At 53.1% G+C, this 27,963-nt stretch overlaps 1 protein-coding gene across 1 annotated transcript; it reads left to right on the top strand.

Annotated features, from left to right (window-relative positions):
• The first annotated feature begins 16 nt into the window (after positions 1 to 16).
• LOC113833573 (putative fidgetin-like protein 2) lies at positions 17 to 27,963 on the top strand. The gene is given in 5 exon segments (XM_035440892.1): positions 17 to 112; positions 21,377 to 21,502; positions 23,603 to 24,206; positions 24,208 to 24,347; positions 24,350 to 27,963. Coding segments are annotated over 3 exon segments (1,944 nt in total). The 5' UTR covers positions 17 to 112; positions 21,377 to 21,502; positions 23,603 to 23,613; the 3' UTR covers positions 25,561 to 27,963.

Here is a 27,963-nt window from a genome sequence, read left to right as displayed (position 1 = left end):
CTGACCCCCAGCCCTGGCCCGTCGCCCCCGGCCCGCGCTCCCGCCCCGGTCCCTGGGCAGGACGCCCCCCCAGGCCGCGCACACTCACCTAGGACCCGGCCGGGATGCCGAGGTACGCGTCGCAGGCCCGGGAGGGGGCAGGCGCGGGAGCGCGCGGGCCGGCCGGGGGTCAGGGGGTGGCGACTGTGCGGTCCGATGTCCGGAGCTTTGTCCGCGGGCACGGGGCCGTGCGAGGCCCGGGGAGGGCGGGGGCTGAGGGGCAGAGGGGCTAACTAGGCGGAGGTCGGAGGGCAAGGCCGGGAGAGACCCGAGCCGGTGCGTGGGAGCCCAGGGTCATTTCCCGGGAGGAAGGGGGCGACCAGGGATGGGATCGCCGCTCGGCCGCCGACGGGCACCCGCTTCGCCGCCCGATCTGGACCGAGGCAGTGATGGTAGCGAGCGGCGGGCTCTGGGGAGTCTGCGGGCTGGGGAGAGGGAGCCAGGATTTGCGGGTTCGGGTCCCAGAAGGATCCGGCGGCCGGAGCCCGAGGGCCGGCCCGCAGGCCCCTCCCATTCCGTCAGGTCTTTGTCCAGCGGCCCCTGAGTGTGCGGGAGGGGGTGGGGGCTGGGTTACTGGCCTGGAGATTCCCCAGCATCGTGACGGGGCAGTGACAGGAGACTGAGGCCATTTCGGTTCCTGCGCCCCTAACATACTCGCCCTTCGTTTCTCCTCAGCCCGGGACAGCAGTCCCAGCTCAGAGTTGGGGTGTTGCACGAAGCTGCGCTTACTTTCACCCGTGGGCCATTGGTTACCCGGAGGCCCCCGGAGTTCCCAGCTCTAGCCAGAGCCCCTTAAACTTCCCCACTCCTAGAGCCCTCTTCTGGTCTACGCAGAGATTCCCACTTCCAGACCCTTGGTAGAGGGTTCCCCGTAGATCGTTGGACACACAGTAAGAGCTTAATAGATGTTGGCTCCCTCCCGGACCTCTCTGGTCCAGTGGTTCCCGATGGCCCAGGGCCTGTGAGCATTCTACGCCAGGGAGAGCGACAGCAGCCTGGAGCCTGCGCCGGGCGGCTGCCCGGAGTGCAGGGGTGGGTGGGCGGGTGGGTGGGCTGTTAAAGGGACGGTCACTAAATCAGGATTAGGCCGTGGGGCTGTCAGGCTGCCGGCCCAGTCTCCATGGATACCTAATTTGGAGGAGAATAGAGGACGGAAGAATGTTTGTGTTGTCCGCACGGGCAGTAGAGGCAGAGCGGGCTCCGGCTCTCAGCCCCGCAGCTAGGAATGGGGGATCTGCTCCCATCCCCGTTCTGAGTTTACGGTCTGGGGGCTTCTCGGTTCCTGGGGTTTGACAGCTTCCCCGGAGTCACCCTATATTTGGAGTGGGCCCGGAGATGCTGCGGTCCAAAGGCCTCTGACTGCTTGGGGGAGTTGCGTCCCATCCAAAACCCCTGAGCATCCTTCGGGAACCTCCCGTCCCCCAGAACCTCTAAGTTGGGTTTGAACGCCGTTCTCTGCTAGGCTTTAGCCTCCTCCCCCCGCTCCCCCCAGGGACAGTCGTAATGGGCAGCAAGGGGGTGCCAAACTACAGTGCCCTAGGGTTTGAGAGCGGGTATTCGGCCTGCAGCCCCAAGCTGCGGGCAGGAGGCGGGGCGGGACTTTCTCCAGTTGCCTGAAGAAAGGGGAGGGTCTTGCTTGGAAAGCCCCAGAGGACTGTGTGACAGGCCTCGTAAATCCCCCTTACCCATATTTAACACCATTTCATTTATTTCCACTTGATTCCATTGGTGTGCGCAGCAGCCAGAAGCGACCCTCATTGCCCTTGATTCCATTGGTGCCTGCACCATCCAGAAGCGACCCACACGCCCTTGCTGTACTGTCTTCTGGGGGAAACCCCTTTGGGGCCAAAGGGAACTTAGTTGTTATGCGGGATTGAAGTTGTTCCTGGAAGGCCCAGTCCTCAACACTTCTCAACCTCCCTAGGAGGAAGAGAGGGGGACACAGGGATGATTCGGAGGTTCTGCATATTCTTTGGCTCTGGTGAAAACACTGAGTGGCTAGACAATTCCAGTACACAGCCCAGATCAAGGAAGGGGAAAGTGAGGCAAGAGAAAGGAACCTAGGCATTAGTGTGGTGTTCCAGAGTCCATTCCTGCCTTCCTCCTGGTCATCCATGGCCACAGCTTTTTATGGATCAAGAGCCCCTCCTCTCCCCTCCCCTGCCTGGCTTTATTGCTGAATCTCAGGCTCTCCACGCAATTTCACGCCTCTCTGCCTCTGCTCCTGCTGTTCCTTCAGCCAAATGCCTTCTCCATTGTCCTGGTCTTGCCACAACCTTCTCATTCTTCAAGGTCCAGATAGGATGCCACATATCCCCCTGTGTAGCCTCCCCAGAGTCCCCAGCTCTTGTCACTTGCCCCTCCCTCCCTCCACAGTCTCCTTGCCCTGCACCTGTGCCTCCCTTATATTGTGACTGGGTCCAAACTAGGCTTTGCCTCCAGGAGGCCAGCATATACACGAATGGCCCCTGCCGGACCGGCATACTTTGTACCATTTGGGTGCCCATAAATATCCGTTAGGTGAGGAAAAGGAGTGAAGGAGTCTGATCACTCCTGGGTGGTGGAGACCCTTGGGTGGCTCAGCTCCTCATTTTTTCCTCCCCTCCTTCTCTCCTCCTCCTTGGTGACCCTCCCCACCCCCCAAGTCCGGGAGGACTTTGCCCCTTTCCTTCCCCACAGACCAGCATTCTTTCTCCGCCATTATCATCCTGTTAAACAGAGAAGCCAGTCAGGATCCATATGGATCACATTAACAATTGCTTATTATCTGGCTGGCCTCCCCCACTCCCACCACTAGTTCCTACTGCTGCAGCCCTGGATCCTGAGGAGTCCTGCCTTCCCTCCCCCCACCATTGGTCTTGGAGGAGGTCAGGGGACAGGTTGGTTGGTTGCCCTCTCCCTCCCTGACCCCTCTAGCTGAATTTTGCCTCTTCTTGCCTTGGCACTTAGTGACTTCATCACCTTGCTTAATGAAAACCAGGCTCTACACCAAAGCCAGGCTCAGGAAAGTCCCAGGGCTGCATCCTGGAAGGTGACCAAGGACTAAGGCCTGGCACACTTTTGGTCTGTTGCTTTGACAGTTCTTGCCTGCCAGTGGACGGAAGTTAGAGGCAGGGTGAGCCACATCTCCCTCAAGTCCTAGTCCTGAACAACCCTGCTGTCTTCTGGGAGCTAGAGGGTCTTTAGTGTGATACCGAATTCCAGGGCTTTCCCTGCAAGGAATCAAGAAATAGGACTAGAATAAAACTGGATTGAGGGCTTATACCTCTAATCATAGCACTGAAGAGGCAAGACAGAATTAGCATGAGTTCAAAGCTAGCCTGGGTTACATAGTGAGTTACATATCATCCGGGGGCACAGAGTGAAATCTTGTCTCAAAACCATCACCACCATCAACAACAAAAAAGGACTGGGATGTGGCTCACTGGTACAATGTATGTTTGGTGAACACCCACACCCAGGACAAACAAAAACAACAAGAAGTCTAATGGTGTTTCCTGGAGCCACAGCTGAGTTAGCCTGAGTTGCAGAATGGCTGAGTGGAGCTTATGTTTAAAAATGTGAAAGAAGGGTCTAGATAGAGGTGGTAGGGACCTTTAAGATGACCTCTTCTGGGGGTCTCTGGGCTGGAATTTAGCTCAGTAGTAGAACTCTTGGTTAGATTGTAAAGGTCCTGGGTTGGATTCTTGGCCACTGGGTGGGTGGGTTGTGTGGGACAACAAGCAACAAACTGTGGGTCTCTAACTTTTGATTTACAGGGAGATTAATGAAGGTGTCCCCAGGAAAGTACATTACCATTAACTAACACCACCATACTTTGCCTTCTCCTTTAAGGAGGGCTCTTGGGCCCCTGAAGCCCTCCTCCAGTCCAGCCTCTCTGAGGCCAGGCTTAGGCCTGCAGCCTAGGTCTCCTGACATCCTTGCTGGGTGTTCATCCCACAACTCTGTTACTGGCAGGGGACTGCATGAACCATAGGCCACCCATGGGGAGTTGCTGATACGGCTTTCAGGTTGGAGGATTCACATTGCTTCCATCTCTGATTTTGTGGCTTGGGAAGAGGCTGATAGAAGGTTTTTATTGCTTAAGGGTCCACTTGTCTCTGTCCACAAGGGGCAGAGAAAGCTATCTCTTCTCACAGTGCCTCCTGAGGACCAGGGCAACTGTGGGAACCTCTTGTAGCACTCGGGAAGTGCTTGGTTCCCCTTGGAAAGTGAGCTGAGAATGGTGTTTGTGAATGAGGCTGCAACAAGGGGACAGAGCTCTAGTCTTGAATGGCTCAGTCCATGAGGGCTGTGATTTCAGTAGAGGCGATGTTCAGCTGGCTTGCCACACCAAGAAGACACTGCAGTGGTGCAATTGGCACCATGCTTCCCTCCAGTTCCTAACTGTGACAGTTTTAAAATTCAGCTGCTAACTGTAAGTGGGCAGGAGTTCATAATGAAAAGTTGAGCCCAAGCCCAACCTTGTTTCATTTTATTATTTAATTTATTACAGTACTGTAGCTTGAACTTGGGGCCTTGCACATGTTAGGTTAACACTCCCATCACTAAGCTCTGTCCCCACACCCCAACACTAGTTTATGTCACTAGTACTGGACCCCACTCTAAGGACAAGCCTGGAGCTGTAGTAACCCTGCCTGTGTTACCCTGGGAAAGTCTGCCTCTTAGTCTCAGGTTCTTTATTTTTGAGCTGGAGATAAGAAAGAGCCCCACAGTGCTGTTAATGTGCCCTGGTTTTAGTTTGCTTCTTTGTCTATGCAATATATGCCCATCTCTAGTGACCTACTCAGTGACTTAGAGCCCAGGCACTTCAGAGAGCCGCCTCCCAGGGCAGGAGTAAGAAGAAGCATGAGTGAAGGCTCTTAGCCCCACCGGGCTTGCCCATACCATCTCTGAAAACCCCTCCAAGGTAGGTAGCATCAGGATAGAGAACAGAGCTCAGGAAATGCAGGCAGGGAGCCATGCTGTGATTACAGAGACAGAAGCCTGCATTCTCTTGTCTCATTCAGTACCTGGCACCCTAAGACTAGTGACAAGATTAGTCATTCACACAGGGAAGAAGCTACATTTCATTGTTTGACCCCATTTGGATCCCTACCTTCTGTGGTGACCCAGCACTGCAATGTCCTGGGTGCGTCTCAGCCATGCTCCAAAGAATGTCAGTCACAGTCCCTGATATTTCTCCCCTACCAACTGGGCATTCATGTATGGAATCAGGGTCAGTATCCCTCAAAAACTTCTTTACGTTTGTTATTTATTTGTTGATTTGTGTGGATGTGACTCTGCAAATGTGTGGAAGTCAGGAGACAACTTGAGGAAGTTGGTTCTCTTCCCACTGTGGGAGTTCCAGGATCAAACTCAGACTGTCAGGCTTGGCAGCAAGCACCCTTACCCACTGAGCCATCTGGCTAGCCCCTAGAGGCTGTCCTAACAAAGCCCCATGCTGGGGGAGGGTGTGTGTGCCAGCCCCTGGAGTTGTCTGTCACAGGCATCTAAGATGAATAGTGGTCACTAAGCCTTGGAGATCGGGTAGCCATTCATCCAATACCCATTTAAAAAAAAATATGGTGTCACCTTCAGGGAACTTACAAGATGCTGGAGACCAGCAAAGAGGCAAAAGGACAGGCTTCAGTCCCAACATTCCCTAAGTAGAAGGGAAGCTCTGAGGGTGTGGCCACATAGAGCTGTACAGGGTGGCTGGGGAGAGGCTGTGAGGGAGGCCAGCTACCATAACAGGAATTCTGGGAAGGGGCTTGTCCTGGGGAGGCTGTGTCAGTGGGAATCAGCAGGCAACTGGGACAAGGGTCACTTTTCAGGCTTGTCTTCCTGAAGCATTGAGTTCTCTCTTGACCCTTGGATGCTTAATAGTCTGGGGAGGTGTTTGTTCCCTGAGGCCATAAGGAGGGAAAACCCGACCCCCCCAAAGAAAACAATCCCAGTGGTCACCACCCCACCCCCTGCATCCTATGGCTCCATCCCCACGCAGTCTGCAGGTTGGTTTCTGTTGGGGACACTGAACCCTCTGACTCTGACCACCGGGAGAAAGCCTCTCCCACCTCACTCTGTAGAGACACAGGTGGTTCAGAGATGGTTTTACTCTTCAGAATTACCAGAAGCTAGGGGACTTACCACGAGTGAAAGTTTATTTGAACTTCCTGTGACTGAGACATTCAAGAGTGTAGGGCTGGCTTCTGGCAAGGGCATTTATACTGTGGAAGGGCATATGAGCATAAGGCTGAGACAGACAGAACTGGCCAGGGATAACTGTCCATTCTGGTAATGCTATTACCCATTCCTTAGGAAAGAAGAGAAAAGGAAAAGGAAAAGGAAAAGGAAAAGAAAGGAAAGGAAAGGAAAGGAAAGGAAAGGAAAGGAAAGGGAAGGAAAGGAAAGGAAGACACTGTCTTACTATGTAGCTCTGGCTGGCCTTGAACTCACAGAGATCTGCCTGCCTCTGCCATATGAATGCTAGGATTAAAGGTGTGAGCCACCATGCTCAAATCCCACTCCTGTGGGAAGCAGTGCTGGGGAGTGAATGCATGCCAGGTGGACACTCTACTGTTAATTCACGACCTGGCCATACATGAATCCACTCATAAGAGCAGAGCCTTCATGCTCCAACCACCCCTTTAAAGGATGGGGGTCTCTGTTTCTTTGTCTTTGTCTCTGTTTCCTGTTCTTTTATTTCATTTTTTTAGAGACAGGGTCTTACTGTGTAACCTAGGCTGGCCTGTGGCTCATTGTGTAGCGCTGACTGGCCTCAGGTTCCCAGCAATCCTCTCACCTTAATTCCCCGAGTGATACTGGGCCTCACACCCAGCTTTAGGGTTAGTTTTAGCCAGGAGCCCCAGACTTAAGCACCAGGCCCTTTCTCTAGAAGAGATTTCTTCCCAGGTAGATGTGTCCTTTGGGGGTGGTACTCTTCTGTCTCCTGTTTCCCTACAGTTACACCCTCCTCAGGCCTGGAATTTTGGGTCCTCAGCCCCTCATTGAGAAAGACAGCACTTCGTCAGTGGGTTACAGGGGTGAGGGAGTCTAGGAATTCAGCTTGGGATACACTGAGTGTCCAGCAGGTACCCCTCCCTGTGGGAACTGCAGGGAGCACCCCAGAGGAGGGGGAGAGCCCCAGCATTGATGTCCAGTGCCCCTGTTGGTGGGGAGCGTAGCATTTCCAAAGTTTCTAGAACTCTCAACTTCCCCTTCCATGAAGCCAGAAACCTCTCTCATGGAACTTTTGCTGTTTGTTTTCAGAGTGGGGAATGGTGGTCACTTTCCACTGAGTGTGACAGTGACTAACTACCACCTGGAGTTAACCTTGAGGCCAGAGCTCATCAGACATGGGCACAGGAACAGTGCTGCGCTCTGGGCTTGATTGTAATCTGGGGCGAGGCTTACTAATGGTGAGGGGGGCCAAATAGTTCTGGCCTGGTGACTTAGACAATGGAACTGTGCCTTGGTTTCCTTATCTGTCACATGGGAATGCCACTCTTGGACCCTTGTGAAAATTACATATCAGGCATATATGAAATGGGTAGTGTGTTGAGAACCCGCCAGGGTAAACAGAGAGGTGTCAATGGCTACTCAACTTTTGCTTAGCATCCTCCCCCAATTTCTCCTGCGCTCTCTGTCCCTGTGGCCCTGCAGCTGTGGGAGCCACCCCCTTGAGGACAACCCTCCCCACTCAACACCCAGGTGGACCGGCCAGGCTGCATAGCTGAGTGACTCAGTTCAGCACCCCAGGGCTGGGGAGAGGCTGGGAGGGCTATCCGCCTGGGGATTTGGAGGTGGGCTGCCTGGGCCTGTTTCTTCACCTTTGGTCAGGCAGGCACTGTGGGGGCGTGTCTCTCATCCACCACCATGCACAGGAGTGGGGACACATTTGAGGCCAGGGAAAAAAGGATCAACCAGATTTTAAACCTTTTGGAGGCCTCATATCCTCCTACACCAACTCAAGGCATCCTATGGAGGGGCAACATGGGGTCTTGGAGGAAACTCTGGGTTCCTGGCCAAAGGCTGTGTCCTGGGACCTCTGAGAAGTTCATAAATAGGTCAGTTTTCCAGTGCTACAAATACAGTTTTATTTATACCATGAAAAGTGTTTTTGAGAACAGATTAGACTTCCCAGTTGCCAAAAGGGTCTATGGCTTAACTCTGGCCAAGAGCCCTGACAGTTCCTTGTCTCCTACCCATCCAGCAACAAGTCCCGAAGGAAAAGGAAGGTGAACCTTAGGGGCATGCTCTCCAAGAGGCAGTCTCTGCCAGAGAGCAGTGACACCCCTCCCCCACTCCTGCTCTACTGAGCAGCAGGTGATGGCCTCCTTCCTAGCACCTGTGTCAGCCCCACAGGTATTGAGTCCCCACAGCCTGGTGCTGATTTGAGGTCAGACAGCACAGGGTTCAGCTACAGACAGGGCCTTGAGTACCATGAAAGAAAAACAAATTATCTCCAGAAAGTAGTTACAGAAGCTGAAGATGTGGTTCAGTGCGGAGTGTGTGCTTTTTTTCTGAAATGCTCTTGCTGGGCCGTTGTTTGAACCCGAGGGTGCAGAAGCTGCCATGGTTTAAACAGTAGTTACTGTTATGAAGCAGTATGGACTAGCCCCTTGCTGGAAGGCCTCAGCGTCATATGCCCACCACGCATACCATGTGTATCTGGGAGGTGGCAAGGTGGGGAAAGGATAAAGGGTGAGTGTGGGGGAGAGCAGCTTGAGTACTTGACTAGACAGCTTGCTCTAGGGAGATTCACATACACTGAGTGTTGGGCAGGGAGGGGAACCCAGTTTAATGAGTGATAGTGGCTGTCAATTAGAATCAGAATGGTGGAACAGTGAAGTAGGGGGCTATGGTCTCAGAGTCAAGTGGAATAACAGGTTGGGAGTTCCCCAGGATAGACCATAGGAAGGTGTTCCGGGCAGAAGGGCTAGACAGACAGAGCCTGGCAGAATGAGCACAGATGGTTCAGAGAACAGACTGCTGTGGCTGGAGACGTGACAGTGACAAGTCTGAGGCTGGGCAGAAGGATGGATTGATCTGACGAGGGCTGTTCAAAGGGATTCTATCTATTCCTTGTTAGAATTGGCTTTGTGCTTTGGACTGGGGGACCTCTCTGGTAGCCAGACAGAAGAAGGGGTGGAGAGCAGAGGCAGAGGTTTCAAATGTGGGGCCAGCTGTGGACAACCATTTCAGAGAATGTTGGTGGAACTAGGTGACTGGTGATATGGGCTGAGGCTCCCAAGTAGTGACAGTCTTAGGTGAACAGGTGGACTTGGGAGGGAGAAGGTGGAGTGTTTCCTGAATCATGTGGAAACCAAGGTCTCTGGACACCCTGGCAGGCCCTACAGTTTCTCACCTGGATTCTTGGCTCTTTCAGTCTCAGGAGTAGTGAAAAGTGGAGGTTGGGATGGTTTGATCTGGTCAGTGAACTCTCGGGAGGGACCTGAAACACAAGCAGGCCATCTTGCCTAGGCAGTTTCACAGTGATAGAAGGGGCATTGTGAGGACCCTGGGGTTCCTAATGGACAGAGGAGAAGCTGGTCCCAGAACACAGGCTAGAGGGACAGGGGCTGGCTAGGGTAGCCTGGGAGCCTGTGTTTTCAGGTCCAAAGACAGGTGAGGACTGTAGACTGTGCTTTCCCAGTGTCCAGTTGGCTTTTCACCCTTCAAACCTGCTGGTTTTTTTTTTTTGTTTGTTTGTTTGTTTATGTTTGTGTGTATGTGTGTTTTGTTGTTTGTTTTTGTTTTTATTTTTTGGCTGGAAAAGCACTCCCTCTCTAGGGCTCTTCCAGGCCTCTGAGGTGCTGGTTCAAACCTGCCCTGCCCTGCCTGCTCAGCCCCAGCTGCCAGCAGCATGCCTTGAAAGTGCTTGGGGCCCAAAGCACTCTGCCCTCCCTGCCAGTTCACACTGGAGGAGAGGTCAGAGATCCAGACATGTGTCATTCATCCCAGAGGCTGACTCCATGGCCTGTGTTCACTCTCTGCAACAGATATGCTGTGGGAAGGAAGAAGGGCTGTGACCCCTCCCCCACAATCATCCTCTGGGATGGCCTTAGAGATCTCTAGCCCTGGTCACTCTTGTGGTTGGCTGTTTAATACCTGCTCTCTCAGGTCCATGGTGGGTCTAAACTGTACTGGGCAAGGACTCTGAGAACAGCAGAGGAGGAAAAAGAGAAGGAGGGTATCCTACCGTAGAATGCTTATACCACAAACCCCCTCCTATGGTGGCTCCCGGAGAGTGTGCAATGACCTCCCTCTGTCCTTTGGATTTGATGGGGATTGGGGGCAGGTTCTTTTAGCCATTGAGAAGCACACTGGGTTGTACTTATCCCCTTTGTGCACCTTCCTCAGGGCCCAGGAGTAATTCCTGGCTGAGTACAATTGTAGCTAAAGGGCAGTGTGGTAGGATGGGTTGTACTGCCCTCCAAATTGTCCCCAGCCCAGGACTTGATTTTCTTGATCCAGGGAACACTTGTGCCTGTTCCTATAGCTCATCTCCAGCAGGCAAGAGGCAAACACAGGTCAGCTCTGGTGAGCCCCTCTAAGGTCACCTAGAGTCTGGAGTGGCAATGCTATGTTTAAAAGAGAATGCCGATTAACCAGGATGACTTCTCTTACTCAAAACATGGGCATGAGGTAGAGTGATTTGTGCTTTCTTGAAGGGAGACATGGGGATCCTAACTAGATGGCTTATAGCCCTGACAGCCCTGTCCTGGCAGCAAGATGGGGTGGTGGGAGGGTAGGGCTTAGGGCATTCCTCAGCAGGGACAGTACCTGGAGATGGTCATCAGAGAGCTGGGTGGAGCAGTTGGAAAAGGGGGGCAGGAGAGAGGGGCCCTTTGAGCTGCAAAAGTGATTAAGCCAGGCCTGGCAGCCTCAGGGCAGCCCCTGAGAAAAGAGCTGTGATTCACTTAGGTGGACAGAGGTTGCCGGGGCCTAGCAGAGGTATTCTCAAAGGCAGCCAGATCACAAGAGGCACTGGCAGGTCCCTGAGCTCTTGGGGTAGGGCTGTGTTGGATCAATGTCGTTCTCAGCAGCCTTTCGTCCTGTCCTGTGTGTGGGGAGGGAGTCCAGGAGTCACCCTGGCCTCCTGGGGTTGTGGACAGGCTGTTTGATCAGTGAGTGTGTAAATTGGGATTTTATGGATTGCTTATTCAGGGCTAGAGCAGAGGCCCCCAAATTCCTCTGAGCCCCAGAATGTAGAATGGGAGGGGGAGGCAAGCTCCCCAAAGGCCCCGCCCTCCTGCTGTGGCTCTTCCCGAGGCCCCAGGCTTTGTCAGTGGAGGCCTGAGCAGTTCAAATGTGCTAATACATTCCCTGAGGGCTGCTGGACAGTGGGACTTACTCGTCAGAGCTGTGATTGGTCAAAGGCCTTGAGAGGGGGTTTGTGGAAGCAGCTGTGAGTGTGTGTGTGTGTGTGGGGGGGGTGTTGGGGGATGTCTACCCTGCTCAGACCACTGGACAGAGACAAAGGATCTTCAGCTAGCCTAGAACAAGGATTAAGCTCAGAACAAGTTCTGCCCTTACCTGGTCCTGCTGATGAGGGGCCCACCTGCCCCATCTTTACATCTCCACCTGGTGGGGGCTAGTGTGTATGTCCGTGTTAAGTGGTGGGACTGGGTTGCATCTGTTGGGATAATCCAGCAAAGATTATCCACCCCACCCCACCCCACTCCCACCAAGATTCTCCATTGCCTCTCCCCACCCCATCACTCCCCTTGAAGAGATTCACTTCAGTCCAAGCATGGCCAGACAGCAAGGCTGGGCATGGACTGTCCAGGCCTCAGGGGACACAGCTGTGACCCCCAGACTCTGTTGTCATTTGACAGTGCTTTCACTGTGGTCACATTTCTTCCCCTTTGCCGGCCCCCATCTGTCCTTGGGATTGGATGAGGATGAGGGTGGTGGGCAGGGTGGGGGAGGGGTGCTTAGGAGCTGATGGGGGAGGGAAGCACAGCCAGCTCAAGGGCCAGATGACAAACTGCCCTGTCCCACCTTGTGTCCTGCTCTTCGGCCTGCCCCTCCTCTCCTTGGGCAGACCAGACAGGCTGGGGGAGGGGTTACCCCAGTGAGGCTGAGGCCATCTCAGGGAAGCTGCCGTCCAGAGTGGCTATAAAATCACCAGGGAGGTGGAAGGGACAGCCTGTGTCCTGAGGAAGGCCACCCGAGGCCTTAGGAGCTGCCTGCCACCAAGGACCCTGACAAAGCTCAGGCTACAAAGCAGAGCCCTAGTGGGGATGAGAGGGGCCCCATTCAGAACTTTCCATGGTGATGTCTTATACAGAGCTGACCAGCACATGACTGTTGAGTGCTTGGAATGTAGCCAGTGCTGTTGTGGAACTACATTTTAATTTTATTACGTTTTAATGGATTTAAATGTAAATCGTTCCTGTGGCTGGTGGATGTTTTTTGGATAGTGTGGGATTAGAAGCTGTGGGCTTTAAGTGGAGTGTTTGGGAGCAGATGGCATCCCTGCCTCGTCCTGGCTGGGTGGCAAGGCAGGAGGACCCTTCCTGTCACACCATACTCTTTCTGCAACTTGCCCCACATGGAAATGCTGTATGTGTTCTCTGTGGCTAAAGACTGCCTGAGTGTGGGCCTGAGCTGTCTTCCAGTGACCCTGTATGGGTCAAACAGCCACAGTAGCAACGGGGTGGCTATTCACCTCTAGATTGAGAGACTGTAGGAACTTCAATGGGGATGCTAGCCTGAGAAGGCTTCCTGGAGGAGGGGGTAGGATGAAATTAGATTGGAGCAGAAAGGCAGCCAGGGCATGGGCAGGTGGCTGGGCCTTGGAGCCTAGTCCTGGACACTCCTGAGCAAGGCCACCAGGATGATGCTGGAGCAGGGAGCAGGGTGGAAGCATGGGTTGAGTCACACTCCGTTCTTAACATGTTATAACTTTGGGAGAATCCTTGTCTCTCTCCTCTGTGTAAGATGGAAGAGCAGAGCCTCTGTTGGTGAGCACTGAGAAGGGAGACTGAGGCTAACTAAAAGTTTTCAAATCCTACTAGCCCAGGAAAAGTGGAAGGCTTACTCCTCAAGGGTGCCAGCCCCTGGCCTGGCCTCTCAACAGGACAACAGATGGTCACAGCTTGGCTGTGGCCCTGACCGAGGACACAGACAGGGATTCTTTGCTGTCTCCTCCCCCAGTTCGTGTGTGTGTGTGTGTGTGTGTGTGTGTGTGTGTGTGTGTGTGTGTGTGTGTGTGTGTGTGCGCACAAGGCCCAGATGGGGGCCACTTGGCCAGCTTTGCTCAGGCTGACCTCCTGCTGTTTGGCATTTGACATATGCAGAGGCCAGGGGCAGTACCCCCACAACCCCATCCTGGAGAGGAGCCAGGCTGGCGGGGAGGCCTCACTACCTCCAGGAAGCAGGGTCCCAAGGGCCCTGATCTCTTTACCATGTGTCCATGGCCTTTGATGGGAATTCCATTGCCCCCTTTGTCTTCTCTTGGAGGTCTGTGGGAGGGGAGCAGAAGAGACAAGAGAGAGGAGGCTGGGTGGGTCCCAGGGACCTGGGATGGGTGCTGAGCCCTTTCCTCTGGTGTTCTCAGAGACACAATGCCCTCTCTATCCATCTCTGGCTTCTCTTGCCATCCTACCATCTTAGTGAGACACTCCCATTTCCTTATATGGAGACAGAAGTAATTTTGGGCCTCTTTGTCTGCCCCCATCCATCCATCCATCTATCCATCCATCCATCCATCCATCCTCCCATCCTAAAACCTATCAAGAACTTATGGTATGCCAGGCACTGTCTTAGCTGCTTGGGAAAGAACAGGGAGGACCACAAAGCCCCTGCTCTCATGGGGCTTTTTAGTGGTTCCACAGAGGACAAAGCAGAAGATAGCTAGCTCATATAGGATGAGTGCTGGCAAGAACATCAGGATGAGGGGGCAGCTCAGATGTGAGGGTGCTCCCAACACATTTGCAGGGAGAATGAGTGCCCGTGGGTGGGAAGACTAACAGGTAAGAGTGATGACAGGTGAGGGGAAGGACTTATGGAAACAGATGTGTTAGGACTGGTCAGCCATAAGAATTTTAGCTTCTAATCTAAGAGGAGTGGGAGCCATCAAAACTTACGGGTAAAAGGACTGGGGCAATGGCTCAGTTGTGCAATTGTGAGGACCTAAATTCCATTCCCCACAAAAAAGCCGGGTGCAGTAGTGTAAGTGAGTAATCCAGCACGGGGAGGCAGAGACAGGTGGATTCCTGGCGCTCATTGGTCAGCTAGCTTAGCCAAATCAACCAGTTTTAGATTCATCAGCAAGAGATGCTGTCTCAAAAAGTAAGGTGACAAGCAATTGAGGAAGACATTCAACATCAACCTCTGCCCCCCCTCCACAAGCTTACATGCATGCTCACTTGCACACGCACACACACACACACACAAACATACATGCATGCTCACTTGCACACACACACAAGCATACATGCAGGCTCACTTGCACACACACACACAAGCATACATGCATGCTCACTTGCACACACACACACACAAACATACATGCATGCTCATTTGCACACACCCACAAACATACATGCATGCTCACTTGCACACACACACAAGCATACATGCAGGCTCACTTGCACACACACACACAAGCATACATGCATACTCACTTGCACACACACACAAGCATACATGCATGCTCACTTGCACACACACACACACACACACACACACACACACACACACACCAAAGAAGAAAAATGCTTCTGATGGAAGAATGACACAACCAGACATGTTTCAGAGCATCTTGTTGGCTAGTGGAGAACAGGGTAGGCCTCAGTGTAGTAACTGGGGTGAAGGAGAGAGGTCTATGGAGTGCTAAGATGGGGTTTCATTTGTACACATTTTGAAGTCAGGGACAGCTGATTTGTTGGTCTGCAGTGTGAAGAAGTGAATGAGGATGGTGGCATCTCCTGAGCAGTTTGAAGGGAGAAAGCTGCCCTCTCTGCGGTGGAGTAGTCTGAGAGTGGGGAGGACAGGATAGGGTGGTAGCCAGAGTTTGATTTGGGGACATGCTTTTGTTTTTGTCTTGGCATTTTGAGACAAAGTTTCATGCAGGCTGGCTTCAAACTCCTCATTTAGCTGAGGAACTCCTGAGTCTCCTGCCTCCGGGTTCCAAGGGCTGAGATTATACAGGCATGTGCTGCCTCGCTCAGCTTTGAGATGTGCTCATTGTGGCAGTTAACCATTGGACTGGAGGTGACATGTGCCAGCCATGGTGGAGTACAGCTAAGAAACCAAGGCTGCAGGACCCTGCCTAGGTAACATCTATACACAAGTGATGGTCAATTTTTTTTTTATAGCCTGGCTGTGATCATCAAAAAGACTCTCATGGAGAGAGAAACCAGGGCCCAGACCTGTGAGTGTGGGGCAGCTAGTTAGTGGCATGGAGGGCAGTTAGAGAGGCGGAGAGGGGTGAAGACAGAGAGAGCCTGTTGGTCTAGTGCCTAGGTCAGCAGAGCCAGATGAGCACGCTGGTGGGTGGAGTGCTGGACCTGAACACAGAGCTGGACCAGGTTGAAGATGAAACCAGAGGAGATGAATCAGAAATACTAATCTAGGCAACTTTCAAGCTTTTGGTTCTGGGAAAGTTTTAGAAATCAGGCAGAGGGTCCAGTCAGAGGGAGAGCAGCGCTTATTCTAGGCTTTGCCCCTGGCAGTGGGGAAAATAACAGCATATTGTGGGCTAATGAGGAGGACACATGGAGGGGGAAATTGGCCTTGCAGGAGAGGAGAGAATCTGGGACAATGACACTGAGTGTTAAGGGGGTGGGGGATCAGGGCCCAAGAGGAAGCCCACACACAACTCATCAGGCTATCTGCTCCCTGTTCTTGTGAATATGAAGACTTTATCAGCCTCCGCAAGGAGGTAAGGGGTTAACAATGGAGGGCATGGGAAGGATGCATGAAAGAGACATGACCCCCATGGGCCCTGATGGACCTGAAAGATTTAGTGAGCAGAGAGGACATGGCAGTTGTAAGGTACTGCGTAAGCCAAAAGTCCGTCTGTGGTTCTGAATGAGCTAGGCTGATTTTTCTGGATATCTTTTGGGAGGAATGGTGGCTTGCATTCTTTTGCTAGGCTGGTGCTCCTCAGCAGAGAGACCTGTGTTCTTCACAGACAATTAACAAAGGATAAGAAATTTGGGTAGAGGCAAGTGAAGAATCAGTCCAGAAGAGAGCTTTGCTGTCTGGACCTTCCTCCTTTCTCCGTTTATGTCTGCCAGCCCTGTGCTTGCTTCTTGTACCCCACTGCCTCACCCCCCTCTGCAACTCCATGATCTTTACTGTGGCTCAGGGCCAGGAGTAAAGCTAGGAACAGTGTGGGAGGGTGGCCCCTGCTCCCTCAGAACACTGCTCCTTAGTTGGCACATGAACCTTGCCATGGTGGGTGCAGAGGAAAGAGATCCCCTTTGTAGGGCCGGCCACACTCAGTGGTATTCTAGTCTCTGCAAACGTCTACTTACATAGGTGGAATGGAAGCATATGAGAGGACTGGCATGCACACTGCTTGCAGCTCAGCACACTTCTTCCCCCTTTCTTATCTTGGGCCGGGAGTCTGTGCCAAGGCTTCAATCTTCGCAGACCCATTTTGGGAGATGTCCACAGCCTTGGCTGTCTCTGAACTTCCAGATAAATCTTTCTCTCCCTCCCCCACCCCCATCACTTTCTTTGCTATTTAAACAAAAAAAAAAATCAGCCTGGCAGGACTGGAGAGATGACTCAGTGGTTAAGAACATATACTTCTGTTACAGAGGAGCTAAGATTGGTTCCTGTACCAAGGTTTTCCTTTTGAGCTACCAACAGTCTCCCAAATCATGACAGGGAGACTTCCTAGTTTTGAATGCTTGGCCTGGCTTAGCTCTTAACTGAAATTAACCCATTTCTTTTCATCTAGCTTTTGCCCCAGGGAGTTTTACTCTTCTTACTTTGTATATCTTACTTTCACTGCTTCTTGTATCTGTCTGTCTGTCTGTCAGGCAATGGTTGCTTGGCTTCTTGCCCCAGGTGTTTTCCTCATTCTCTCCTCCTCCCCTTGATCCTAGAGTTCTCCTATTTATTCTCTCTGCCCTCCAGCCCCACCTAGCCTTTCTCTGCCTTGCTATTAGCCATTCAGCTCTTTATTAGACCAATCAGGTGCCTTAGTCAGGTAAAGTGAATCAGATGAAACACATTTTTTCATAATCAAACAAATGCAGTATAAACAAATGTAACACACCCTTACACGGTTAATATAATATTCAGCAGCTTAAATGTAACACATCTTTGCCTAGTTAAAATAATATTCTATAGCAGGTTCCTAGCATCCATGTTGGGTGGCCTGTAAGTCTAGCTCCCTCTTCTGGCATCTGCTGGTACTTGCACCCCCCCACACATAGCCCCACATAAAAACACACACATACACACATACATACATTAAAAAAATCTTTTAAAAACTCTTATCAAGGGGCTGGAGAGGTGGGTCAGCACTCGAGAATACTGCTCTTCTAGAGGACCTGGGTTCAATCCTCAGCACCCATATGGCAGCTCACAACTGTCTGCAACACCCTCTTCTAGCCTCTTTGGGCACCAGGTATGCACTTGGTGCAAAGATCTACATAAAGGAAAGACACTCATACACATTAAAAGTGAAACAAGACAAAAAACTCTGCCAACTGTATCCCTGTGAGTCCCATTAGCATCGAAAAACCCAACCGTTATCAGAGCTGTAAGAATAGTAGTGATTTGTGTCCTAGCACTTGGGAGGCTGGGGCAGGTGGATCTCTGTGAGTTAGAGGCCAGCCTGGACTACAGAGTGAGTTCCAGGACAGACTCCAAAGCTACAGAGAAACCCTGTCTTGAGAAAAAACAAACAAACAAAAACCAAAAACAAACAAAACAAAAAACAAAAACTAGTGATTTTTTAACTTAATTTTTAATTGACAACAAAAATTTGAATGTTTTTGATGAATATACTGTTATAAGGCTAAATTACACTAGTTCTTACATCACTTCGCAGGGTTATTTGTGGTGAGGACATTTAGTCTTTCGGCAGTTTTCAAGTATACAGTGCTATGTTAACTGCCCTTGCCCATTCCTCCTGACTCTAATGTTCTATTTTCTTTGGCTGACTCCTCCCCATTCCTTTTCCCCCCCTTTCCTCTCCCTTTCTTCCTGACCACACTCAGCTGATCAAGGCTGTAAATTTGGATCACAGTTTGATCCAATTCTGCCTATTAGCTGGCACATGGTTGGTGACACTCTGAAAGTGTTGGAAGGCTATAAGACAGTATATTTAGTAAATGTGGACCATGGTCACTTTTCTGGCAATTTCTGCTAATTCCTAGACATGCATTGAGCCCCACCTATACTAGGTTCTGTCTGGCCCCAGAGCATCCCCTAAGCAGGAGGATTCCTCTGTTCTTTTCTCTCTGTCCTGGAACTGGGAGAGAGCCTTCTGTGTGGTAATTGCAACGACTGGGGCAAATGCCCAGTATGCCAGGTCCCCAGGCCACTGTCTCTCTCTCCTTTTTCAATAGCTGGGGGTTGGCATGAAGGGCAGGGGCCAGAGTAGTGAAGCCTGTTCAGGCTCTGCCAGGGACTGCCGACCCCCTGGGACCTGAGTTGTAAGCAGTAGACAAAAAGCCTATGACAAAAGGCCTGTGGGAGCCCCGATGAATAGATTAATGAGATCTCCATACGGAGGCCCCACAATGGGATTCTCCACTCAGTCCTTTTGTCCCAGGCTGAGATAATGGAGCTGGAGGAGGCTTGCCCAGAAGGGGGCATCAGCCCTCCTCCACTACAGCTGAGCTGAGTGGGGTCCAGACGCCTCTTCTGGACTATACCCCACCCCCAGTGGGTAATGGAATCTGGAGTCATAGGATTACTGAGGTCTGAAGGGGCTTATGGGGAATGGAGAGAGGTGCTGACACTGTGGTTGCCGTATGTCCCCATACAACTCTGTCTAAATCATGTCACTTAATTTCTAAAGGAGCCCTTTAAGATTTTAGTGAAATGATTGGGCTCCTCCCATGGAGCCAATAGTTACTGACAGAGTGTAAAGCATAGAGAGACGAGGCAGCTGGCTGGTGGCCACACAGTGACAGTGTGGGGTCTGCTGGTTAAGCTGTCAAAGCTTGGGCCAGGCCTGGAGCACCGAGATGGGTGGGGCGTTCTTAGGCAGGGAGGCAGTGCAGGTCTAAGGCTGGTTGTGAAGGCTGAATCACTTCTTTGCAATCCTGGACTTTATTCAAATGAGGAGTGGGGTTGTAGGAGAAACTTTATTCTTATTTCAGTAGTTCTGTAGCCACCGATTGCCATATCCCCCTGTATGGCAAGAGGGTGCTTTACCCAGAGTCCCAGCTACCAGGGCAAGCCACAAAACCCAAACTAGGGACTATGGCCAGCTGTGATCCACATGCAGTTGTGTGACTATGTATTCACAGGGAAAGGGACAGTCTTTTGAGGGCTGCTTGGCCAGGAGGATACAAATTCCCCATGAGGTCTAAAGACCAAATCCACAGTTCTGGGAGACAGCTATGTCTACAGGAAAATACTAAAGCCATTTTCTTGGGCTGTGACTCCCTCCTCAGGCTGAAGGACAAAAGGGCTTGGAGACAGGCACTGCAGGAAGATGTCAAGGGCCAGAGTTTTGACTCCAATCTGTTGTGAAGCAGCTGTGTGATCTTGGAGAGGTAGGGCTCTCTCTGCATCTCTGTCTCCTATAGGTTGGAGTAACAACACGGGGAAAGCACAGAGCAGGGGTCTATGAAACAGCACGAGGACCATCTTGCCCTGTCCTGCTGGAAGGAGTCTTCTTGACAGCTCCTTGCCCCAGCCCCCAGTCAAGTGACCTGTTCAGCCATTGAGTCAGAGAAGGGGACTACTTGGGACTTGCAGTTTGTACTGCTTTGCACACATCGTTTTATATCCTTAATCCTCTTATGTATTATGCCCTTTAACCTGGAGAAAATGAGGTTCTATAAAGTTGGGTAGTCTGCTCAGGGTTCCCTGTAAGTGTCTGTGAAACAGGTCTCCCTGATTCAGGGCCCCACTCTTGCCCAAGTCCTGGTGTTCCTCACCCCTGGCTCTGCTGACCCAGAGCCTATGGGATAGAGTGAGTGGGGAGTGAGGGGAAAGGTTAACTGTGTTGGAGTGTTAAGGGCTGGTAGGGAGGAGGGAGTTAGTGATCTCTGTCCACTGAAGGCCAGGCTGGTGTAGTTTGGCCTGTGAGGAAGTAGCTGGGACCACTCTTCAGTGTGTATACAGCCCAGGTACTCTTGTGGGGACCTGCACTGTCAAGGGCACATAGACCTAAAGCTGTATGTACTCTTGTAGTATAGTGTGTTTCTGGGATCCTTTTTGCTACCATTTCAACCTGAAAGCAGATTGTGGAGCCTGGCATCCCTCCACTTTTTGTTTGGGCCCAGGCCTTAGGCACTCAGATTCAGACCAATCTTTGTCTTTTCCCTCTCTAGGCTTGAGGGAAATGCAGTGCTCTAGAACTCAGCTTAGCAGAAGTTGCCAGATGTGTGGCTCCTTGCCTACCTGCTAGCCTAAAGGACATGTGGCAGATCACGGTCACCACACCAAAACAAGGGGTGCAGAGCCATTCTGGCAGCTACTGGGGACCCAGGGAGGTCATTTTGGAGATGTGATGAGTTACACTTTCGGTGGGGAAGAGCTGGTAGGCAACAGTTGGGTTGGACTGAAGGGGTCAGACCAGATCCTGTGTTGGGTCAAGGTGAGGATCTACAGCTGAGGTGGGTGGGCCATCAGGGTTTTGGCCTACAAGGTGTATACAGATGCAGGTAAAGGTGGCTTTATTTTTCCCCTTTCCTGGCTAACATGGAAAGACTATGGTCTAAAATATCTGAGGAGACAAGCCAGCGATTAAGTAGTATGGGGTGACATGCCAGGCATCAGGTCCCCTCTAGAGAGGGCTGATTTTTTTCAGAAGAGAGTGAGAATCAGGCTCAGAAGACAGGTCAAAGTGGAAATGGACCCCAGGGCCCATAGTCTGATGAGTGATTCCCAGGGGGTACTTGGTGAAGGCTTAAGATTGCCTGGCAAGGGAGAAGGAAACTCATGGAGACAAGTTCAGGCCTGGGCCTTATTGTGCCCTTCCCCTTTTGTAGGGTTAGTGTGTTCAAGGGAGACACAGTCTCCAAGGTCACATCTTTGCTCTGTATTGATGATCAAGGAGCCAGAGCACAGGTTGGGGTGGACCCTGGGTTTGATGTAGGAAAATGACATTTGCATTTGTATAACTGATGCCACTTCCTGTGACCCCATCATTGAACAAATTGTGACTTGATATCCCAGGAATCTGCCCCTTTGTCACCAGGTAATGGCTCTCATCTTGGAAAGCCCCTCAGGAGGAGCTGGGAATCTGAACACATATCCTTCACCTCTTGTGTTTGTTCTTCCTTCCGGCTGCTGGTACCCACCACCACTATCATTCTCCTGAGAGGTACTAGTGCACAGCTCATGCCTTTTCTAGATGGACCAGCAGGCCTTTAGGCTACAAGGCTGATAGAGATGTAGATAAAAGTGAAAATGGGGCCATTTCATTTCCCAAGGTTGTTTCTTGCCGTCAGTCAAGTCACAGCCACAAAAGCAGTGAGCCGCTGCCAGTATGGATGTCTGTGTGGAACTGGGAAAACACTGTTTCCAGCCCCCTGAGCACATACTCCATCATTCCAAAAACCGCATTTCCTGGTCCTCTCTATAGGCTCAGAGTGTGTAGTTTTGTAGGTGTGCACTGTACCAGGGCCTAGTGTAGCTCTGTAGGTTGTGATATGTCTCCAGCAGGTGGCAGTAAAGTGCCCGGCTGTGGTTTGCTTTATTTTGTGCTGCTAAAGCTGGTGTTAAACTACAGGGCTCTGTCTGAGTGCAAGGACTGCAGGTGTGTATAACTCTGTCTGTCCTGCTAGCCCTGAATGTACTGTTCCTGTCATCCGGGATGCACTGCTCCCTGTAACTGTTCAAGATGCCATAAAGACATTAGCTCTTCGGTGAGTCCTCATCCAGGAGAGCCATGTTCTTCTGAGGCCTAGGGCCCCATGCAGGCACTCTATTTTCTTACTTCACGAAGGATGTTATTTACTTGACTTCTCCTGCTGGCTGAGCCATCCTAGTGTCCCTTTAACCTAGCCCCATGCCTAGTAAAGTACATAGCATTGCTCAATACAGTTTTTGCAGAGAAGCTAGACGCAGTGCTCTGTAGTGTTTACCTGGCCTGTGGGAGCCTTGGGTGCCCCTTGTGCAGTAACACACACACACACACACACACACACACACACACACACACACACACACACACCCCAATACAAAGTTTGCTTAAGGAACAACCTGCTAACAAAATCACCAAAAGCTTGGGCTTGAGAAATAATCACCACAGAACTTGGGTTTGGGTGTGCCATGGGCTCATTTAGTCTTTGAAATTTTGTTCTTCAGTCAGGCTGGCTCATTGGAGCCACGTGCCAAGACAGTACTGTTCCTCAGGTCCTGAATCTCTCACTACTTCAGGACTCATGCCTTGATGGATGCCAGAGGACAGTTTAGGGACCAGCCTTGGGACATTTTTGCTGTTTATGGTACAGAGATATTGTTATATCTCACAGATCTGCTCTGTGACCTGCCCACACCAGGAATCCTTGTTCCTTCTGGGAACTGGTGTTTTGCAAAGTGAGTCTGATCATACTTCTCTCTTTATTTGGTGACTGGGAAGCTCAGAACAAATTAGGGTCCACTTTTTTCTTTTTAACTCCTCCAGTGCTGGTGATAGAACCCAGGTCCCTGAGCATGCCAGGCAGTACTTTACCGGCCCTCGGATAGACTTAATGATATCAGCATGCTCTGTGCTACCCCATGAACCTCAACAAACTATCTGCCCATTCCAAAGCTTATGGGGCGAACGGCTCGCTTTGGATGGAGCAGATAGGAGTACCTGCCCAGACTCCATAACTATTACAAACAGCAGTTGGCAGGCTTCTAGTTTCTTTAGGCAGAGGCACAAAGAAATCAAATGGCAAGGAAATAAGTGTTGCTGGGTTAGCCACTGTGGTTTCCAGGGTCTATGGGCAGGATCACATACCGGGGCACAAAGGTGAACAGACCATCTCGGAATGGTAACCTGTTGGACCACCTAGCCAGGAGCTCTGGGCCTGCCTCACTATCTTTACAAACCCTGACACTCCTGCAGTGGCCAGCACATAGTGGGTGAGCAGCAAGTATCTGCCACCCACGAGCCTCATGTGGTTTAGCTCTTCCCCCAGCCTGACCCTTCCCTCCTTTAGGTCCCAATAATGAAAGACCTTTGCTCCATAGAGGAGTATAGGTGGTGTGGTGAGAATAACTATTGCCTCATGTGTGCAGTTCAGGCTAACCATGGCATTTCTGGGTTCCTCTTGATGCCGAGGAAACTATTAAAAAAAAAAAAAAAAACCGCAAAACTAATTCTAGGTCCCAAGGGCGGGAGGGTAGCCTGTCATCATCTAAGTGTGGGGTCCACCAGTGGGACCCCAGAGCCACTGCAGGGCTGACCAGCCACCGTTCTTCTTGTCTGCAGCTCTGTCGAAGATGCACTGGACACCAGAACACGCCCAGCCCCTCAACCAGTGGCCAGAGCAGCATCTGGACGTCTCCTCCACTACCCCATCGCCGGCCCACAAATTGGAGATGCCTCCAGGGGGCCGCCAGCGCTGCCACTACGCTTGGGCACACGACGACATCTCCGCCCTCACTGCTTCCAACCTCCTCAAGCGCTACGCTGAAAAGTACTCCGGAGTCCTGGACTCGCCCTACGAGCGCCCTGGCCTGGCCAGTTACAGTGACGCCGCCTTCCTCAACGGTGCCAAAGGGGACCCGGAGCCCTGGCCCGGTCCGGAGCCACCCTACCCCTTGGCCTCGCTCCACGAAGGCCTCCCGGGAGCCAAGCCGGCCGGCGGGGGTGGGTCCGCGGGCCTCGGCGGCTCCCCGGTGGTAGCGGGGAACCTGGCCGAGCCGCTGTACACCGGCAACGCATGTGGGGGCCCGTCGGCGGCCACCGAGTACGCAACGGGCTACGGGGGCGGATACCTGGCGCCCGGCTACTGCGCACAGACGAGCGCCGCGCTGGCTCCGCCGCCCCCGGCCGCGCTCCTGCAGCCTGCGCCACCGCCCGGCTACGGCCCTCGCGCCGCTCTACAACTACCCGGCGGCCGGCTACGCCGCGCAGCCCGGCTACGGGGCGCTCCCGCCTCCCGCCGCGCCTGCTGCGACCTACCTGCCTTCTGGCCTGGCGGCGCCCACGCCCCTGCCCGCCCCCGCGCCGCCCGGCCCGCGCCCTACGGCTTCCCCGCCGCTGCCACCGAGGGCGTGTCACTGAAGCGCAAGGCGGTGGACGAGGGCGTGGAGGCGCGCTACCGCAAGTACGCTTACGAGCCCGCCAAGGCTCCCGCGGCCGACGGCGCCAACTACCCCGCCGCGGACGACGCCGAGTGTCGGGGCAACGGGTTCCGCGCGAAGCCCCCCGGAGCCACGGAGGAGGGGACGGGCAAGTACGGCGGCGGGGGTACTCTCAAGGTCCTGGGCTCCCCCGTCTACGGCCCGCAACTCGAGCCCTTTGAGAAGTTCCCTCCCGAGCGGGTCCCCGCCACCCGCGGAGGATTCACGGCGCCGTCGGGCGAGCCTCCCAAGGGTGTGGACCCGGGAACCCTGGAGCTGGTGACCAGTAAGCTGGTGGACTGCGGACCCCCGGTGCAGTGGGCAGACGTGGCCGGGCAGGGCGCGCTCAAGGCGGCGCTTGAGGAGGAGCTGCTGTGGCCCCTGCTGAGGTCGCCTGCCTGTCCCGGCAGCGCTCGCCCGCCGCGGACCGTGCTGCTCTTTGGGCCCCGCGGCTCCGGCAAAGCGCTGCTGGCCCGCTGCCTCGCCACCCAGCTGGGCGCCACAATGCTGCGCCTGCGTGGGGCCGGTCTGGCCGCTTCTGGTGCCGTCGAGGGCTCGCGCCTCCTGCAGGCGGCCTTCGCTGCTGCGCGCTGCCGCCCGCCCGCGGTGCTGCTCATCAGCGAGCTGGACGCGCTGCTGCCGCCGGCGCGCGACGACGGAGCGTCGCTTCGGGCGCCGCTGCTGACCTGTCTGGACGGCGGCTGCAGCGCGCGCACCGACGGCGTGCTGGTGGTAGGTACCACCTCGAGGCCCGCGGCCCTGGACGAGGCCACTCGCCGGCGCTTCGCACTGCGCTTGTACGTGGCGCTGCCCGACGGTGCGGCGCGCGGGCAGATCCTGCAGAGGGCGCTGGCTCAGCAGGGCTGCGCACTGAGCGAGCGGGAGCTGGCCGCCCTGGTGCAGGGCACCCAGGGCTTCTCGGGCGGCGAGCTGGGGCAGCTGTGCCAGCAGGCAGCGGCCGAGGCGGGCCTCTCTGGACTGCAGAGGCCCCTTTCCTACAAAGATGTGGAGGCTGCTCTAGCCAAGGTGGGCCCTCGGGCCTCCCCCAAGGAGCTGGACTCGCTAGTGGAGTGGGACAAAATGTATGGCTCCGGACACTGAGGGTGGCGTGGGGAAGGCCACCTCCGCCTGAGGCGATGTCCTTGGCTGAAGGAGTGATGAATGTGGGGTGGAAGAGGGGAATGCTCTGCCGGTCGATTTGTTTTTCATGGGAAGGAAAACGCTTCTGCCAGGCAGATCGATGCCATATGCACCATGTACTCAGGTTTCTCCTATTTATTGTGGATGGGACGTTCGTCATCTCCGCCGGGCAGACCGGGCACACCCAGCATGAGCTGGCACCAGGGCCTAGGGAACTCCAGCCCCCTCTCCACAATCCTTTTGTCTCCTTGCCCTCTGAGCGGCACCCTCCTTTTCCATTTCCCCCCTTTCCTACCTTCTCTGTAGTATTGGCTTAGTTTTCTCCCCAAGGCTTTGTCACTGATCCTTCCTCATACTGTCCCTGTTCTTTTTGGCTCCTCCTACTGGTGTCCCCCCCCCCCGCCCCGCCCCGGACCGCCCTCTGTGCTTTTCTGTGTAGCTAGCTCTGTGTATCCTGGACCCTGGGCTTTACTCCTCCCTCCCCGCTGGTCCTCATTCACACTGCAGTGTCTCTTGGCTGAGTTCCTTTGGCCCAGAGGCTGAGGAGGGGAGGAGTAGGGAGCCCCAACCCCCTCAGGACATTACCCATGAAATCTTGGGTCTTTGGGGGTGGGAACAAGGGGGAAAAACACCCAAAGAAGGGTTTTTGTTTGTTTGGTTGTTGTTTTTCCTTTTTCTTTCTTTCTTTCTTTTTTTTTTTTTTTTTTTTTTGGTTTGTTCATTTTTGAGGGGAAGTCCCAGAAATGTAGGTTGCTTAATATTTTAGGCCTCTTATTTTTGTAAGATGTGTAGGATTTGCTGTTTTTCGTTTTATTTTGACAACTCAGGAAGAAACTGACCTCAGAAAGAATGTTAGACTTTGCCTGCTCTCCTGTTACCCCCAGCCCCACCCCAGGGGAGCAGATTCTCCCAGACCAGAGAGACTTGGGGCTGATGAGGAACACCAGACATGAGCCCCAAACTGCTGTTACTGGGACAGAAACAGAATGTATCTAAGGGCTTCCTCCCCAGGCCCAGCTTGCAAGCAAGAGGTGAAGGTGGGGGCAGGGAACTCCAGAGGGTGAGTGAGGATTGCTCCTTTCTTGCCACTCTGTCCTGTGGGCTCCAGTCCTCGGCTCCAACTTGTCTGTGAAGGTTACAGAGAGTTGGGGTGCTCTTGCCCATGTCCTGCCTCAGAGGTGACCCAGGTGGGACGTTCTCAGGCCACCTCACTGGACACCTGCTAGGTCAGAGGCACCCTATCCAAGATAAGAGGATTCCCTCAGGAATGAAGATGGTCTAGCCAGGAGTCTGGCTGGGCATACAATACTGACTACTAGGAACCAGGCCACCTGTCCCTCTGGGACCTGTCAGAAAGCTCTGCAGGGTAGTGTGTTTACTTGTTCCCCTAGAGTGTTGGGCCTGGAGAGTACAGGCTATTTTTCCATGACAGAGGGACTAGAGCCCTTCTCTTCAAGCCCTATTCCTCCTCCTGTTCGTTCCCTTAATGGGGCATCAGCTGTTTAGCCCTTCACACTGTTTCACAATCTTTGGTGCAACGAAAGAACACTCCCCATTTTTGTCCCACCCTTGCCCCCTGCTTGTTCCTACAGTTCCTAGTCTCCTTCATTGTCTGGGTGCTGAAGATGGCATGAGAGCCTTGGCAGGGGCCAGGGTGCTGAGGGCAGTTGCTAGCCTTGAGTGTGAACAGGAAAGCTGCTGTGTCTCCTTCATCCTTGTTCTCTCTGATCCTCTCTCTGGAGCCAGTCAACTGAGGGCAGGACTCAAAGCAAGTGGCCCAGAGTGCTGCTGCCAAAAGACCCTTGGTGGGAACATGGAGTAAGGGGAGTTCTCTCAGGTCTGGGGGTGGGGTGGGGGGTAGAGGGGCAGGGAAGTGGAGTTGGGAACCCAGCTGTCCCTTCAAGCAGCAGCACCTCTAGGGGGCTCAGTAGAAGTTCATGGACCAATCCCCGGAGTCCCCATACTTCCTTTGCTGGGCTCTTTCTGTTCCCAGGTTTGGAAGCTTTGCACAAGAAGACAGCCCCCGGTTGCAGCACCTACCTCAGGAGCACGGGGCAGGATGGTAGGGCAGGTCCAGCCCTAGCAATGTTGGGGGCATACCAAAGAATCCAGGGGTGGAGTGCAGGGGTGGGGGGCAGCATGCCCTTCAGGGGAGGGCACACTGGCCATCCACCCCCTTTGCTAATATTGGGTTGGGAACCTCTCCTTCAGCTGTAACCATTTCTACCTCATTTTGCTGTGTGTTGTACATGGGCATATTTATCTCCTGTCCGATAATGCTCTGCAGTTGTGGTCTGTCTACCTCAGAAGAGACTGTATTTTAAAAGAAAATATTACACAGTATTAAAGTTATGACGTGTGGCA

Source organism: Cricetulus griseus, chromosome 2 (genome assembly GCF_003668045.3).
Source record: "Cricetulus griseus strain 17A/GY chromosome 2, alternate assembly CriGri-PICRH-1.0, whole genome shotgun sequence".
Taxonomy (NCBI): domain Eukaryota; kingdom Metazoa; phylum Chordata; class Mammalia; order Rodentia; family Cricetidae; genus Cricetulus; species Cricetulus griseus.
Note: the sequence above shows the minus strand (reverse complement) of the source record. Positions and strands in the feature narration are given on the sequence as shown.